Here is a 3,230-nt window from a genome sequence, read left to right as displayed (position 1 = left end):
TTCACAAAGATGTTGTGATAAAAACGTGGCCTTAAAAAAAACTCATCCTTTACTTGTATACATTCACCGTTGGAACAGCCAACAACCTAGTAAACATGAACGTGTCGTCTGAACTGAAGTACATGAATTATTTAATGTCACAATCCTGGTCCAAGAGCTTCATTTTTTCACGTGTACTTTTGCTATAAAAAGGATGAGTTTTAATGATGGAGCTCAGAACAAGGCAGCAAAGGGTTAATGATGGCAAACTGTATATGTGCTGTGTATGTAGTGTCACCATGGCAACAGAGGGGGAGCCCACAGATCTGATCAAAGTGCTTCATCTCCTCGTGCTCTCCTTCTCCTGGGGCATGCAGGTCTGGGTCTCTTTTATCGCAGGTAAAACCAGGGTAACTCACTCCATGTATTCACACCATTCACACTCCAGTGCTATATTTGACCTCTGACCTTGTTTGACCTTTGAACCTGCAGGATTTGCACTGGTCTGGCAGGTGTCGCGACACACCTTCGGCCTGGTGCAGAGTAAACTCTTTCCTGTTTACTTCTACTGTCTGCTGGGCAGCAGCGTCATCAGCCTGGCTGTGTACGCAGTCTATCACCCCAGGGATCTGCTGGACTGGCACGAGAGTGTGCAGGTCCACACACACACACACGTGTGTACGTCAGAGGTCTGTATTCTGTCAGTGATGTTCTCATCCTGACTTTCATGCCTTGCAGATGAGTCTCTACTTCGTGGCGTTGATCACTGCCGGTCTAAACGCTCAGTGGTTCGGTCCAGCGGTCACAGAGACTATGTTCCGGCTCAGGGAGGTGGAGAAGGAGCATGGCCTTGGAGACCAGGTTGGTCTCAGTGCCCAGAAGGAGGCGTACGCCAAGCTGAAAGAGCAGGACCCCAAGTACAGAGGCTACAAGAGCACGTTCGTCCGCTACCATTCGTTGTCCACCATCTGTAACCTGACGGGCTTCATCTGCAGTACAGTGAATCTGATCTACACGGCCCTGAACCTGTCCACCATTTAAACAACAACAACAAAAAAACAACACAAACACAAACACAGACTCACCTTGTTTCCCCTGTCCTTTATGTTAGACGATCACAGAGAAACAGTACTGACTTCACAACTACAGCACCATCAGATTAACTAGTGAGGGGATGCACCCCCGCCTCCCCCACCCCACCCCCACCCCCACACACCTCCAACCCAGTCCATGTGAGTCTGGCCTCCGTGTTCTTACGTTTTTTTTAAGCTTCAACATCTTTAGTTCTTACTCCTGCATCAGCATGTCTTCATGCTGTTGGACCCGTTTGTCTCCAGCAGAGGGAGATGTTTCAGCGCCTGGCCTGTTAATTGTTTCATTGCTCAGCACAGCAACACAGTTGACACTGAGGACATCAAAGTGTCTTTTATATTTGTGAAAAAAATAAATAAACAGAACAAAAATAAAGCTTTTATTGTTAAATGTATCAAAGAGTTTCTGTTTCCTGTCCACCGTCTCACTGCCTTCTCACTAAATCACTGGTTCTGTCAGGGAGCTCTGGAAACTGACGTGCTGCTGAGTGAACCCAGACTCCACGGACTGTGGCTGGATCTGGTGGAGACGGGTCTTAATTAAATCACATCAGATTTTGGAGCAGGGTGGCCGTGGATGCAGCATGAGGGTGAAGAGGCTGCAGTCCTGGTGAGGGCTGCGATCCCAGCACTAATGGACCGTAATGGAGTCATTTCAATATGAAATGCAGGAGCTGAAAGTAAAAAGGAGGAGGATGTGCTAATGCTTGGCCTCCCTGGTTAATTATCCTGCTTTTAGCTCATGAAAACACAGCGTGCCATGAACATTGGTCATTTCCGTGTTTTCGCTCTCTGACTCTCCTTCCATTTAGCTGGGAGTCACAGAAGTGAGAAAGCAGAATTTTTTTCAGGAAGGTTGTTCCCTGTTGGTGCGGCGTCGCAGCTCTGAAATATTTTAGGTAAACGACCAGTGACACACCAGGAAGTGAGAAAGAAGAGAAAGAGTGGGAGAAATTTGTGTGTTTTAGACAGAAACACAAGAAAAAGCCCTGTGTTTGTGTGTTTGTTAGCGAGGCGGTGGCGTTGGCGTTGGCGTTGGCGTTGGCGGCGGCTGGAGCGGGCGCTCTCTGAGAGCCCACAGCCTCCAGTTGGATGTACAGTCGTGCTGCAGTAGTGTGCCCCGTTCCATTATGTATGAGCCTCAGTCAGCTCTGCTCGATCATCACTAACGTGGACGTGTCCCGGCGATGGACACAGGAAATGACTCCCGTTTGGACAGAAAGCAGCGAAAATGGAAGCAGTTCTAGCGTCTGTGACTGGAACCACGCAGCCACACGGGGCCTTACCAGAGGAGGGTCACTGGTTCGATGGTTGTCTCTGTGCCAGACTGGTCAACTGTTTTGACCAATAGATGGTGGCAGTATTGAAGTGTGTGTAGTTTGAAGTACTGTAGTACTGCGTCAGTACTTCTTGTCTTTATGTCACAGTGAAAACTCACTCTTCAGCCTCATTGAACTAAATCAACAACATCTGTGTCCAAACCCCTGAGGCTGAAGGTGGAGGTTTACATCACTGACAGAGATGACGTGGTGTGTGTGTGGGTGTGTGTTAGTACAGTCACACTTCCTGTACACACTGTACACACTGTACACACCACCATGAGAAACATACACAATAAAGTCAGGAAACGGTGGCATTTCCTACCAGTGATTAACCACCCCCCACCCCCTCCACCCCCCCACCCCTGATGAAGGGTTCTTAATGGTGCACAGTGTGAGATTTAGCAACACCTAGTGGTGGATTCACAGGCTGCTGCTGAATAACCTTCACTACAACATTCAACCACAGATGAATGGAAACTCAGAACAGCCTTGAAATAGAAAAGTTTTTGTCCTGAGGTCACGTGACTCGTGTTTATGTTTATATTTGGCAACAGTAAAACAAAAACTTTGATTTAATAGTTAAGTTTAAACTAGCGCCCCCTGTTTTTATTTTTTATTAATGTTACTGATTTTTTAATACAACTGTCAAATTAACGCTGGGTCTCAGTGATCTGCTGCTCAGCACACAGGGGGCGCTACAGCCTCTGTGCACACAGGAGAATCCAGATCCGGGATCTGCCGCTGCCGCCGCTGCCTGAAAACAGGGAGGAGGCGGAGGAGGAGGAGGGGGAGGAGGAGGAGAAAAGTGGCGAGGAAGGGACACCGGGCTGGCGGGTGT

The 3,230-nt window shown here is 48.2% G+C and overlaps 1 protein-coding gene across 1 annotated transcript in view; it reads left to right on the top strand.

Annotated features, from left to right (window-relative positions):
• tmem205 (transmembrane protein 205) overlaps positions 1 to 1,465 on the top strand; it is a 2,232-nt gene extending 767 nt beyond the window's left edge. The window contains exons 2-4 of the mRNA XM_008330707.3: positions 272 to 378; positions 472 to 635; positions 718 to 1,465. Coding sequence (XP_008328929.1) covers positions 279 to 378; positions 472 to 635; positions 718 to 1,020 — 567 coding nt within the window. The 5' untranslated portion in view covers positions 272 to 278 and the 3' untranslated portion in view covers positions 1,021 to 1,465. The remainder of the gene's footprint in view (positions 1 to 271; positions 379 to 471; positions 636 to 717) is intronic.
• The last annotated feature ends 1,765 nt before the right edge of the window (positions 1,466 to 3,230 follow it).

This window comes from Cynoglossus semilaevis, chromosome 17 (assembly GCF_000523025.1).
Source record: "Cynoglossus semilaevis isolate Cse_v1.0 chromosome 17, Cse_v1.0, whole genome shotgun sequence".
Taxonomy (NCBI): Eukaryota; Metazoa; Chordata; class Actinopteri; order Pleuronectiformes; family Cynoglossidae; genus Cynoglossus; species Cynoglossus semilaevis.
This window is presented reverse-complemented; position numbering and strand designations above follow the sequence as displayed.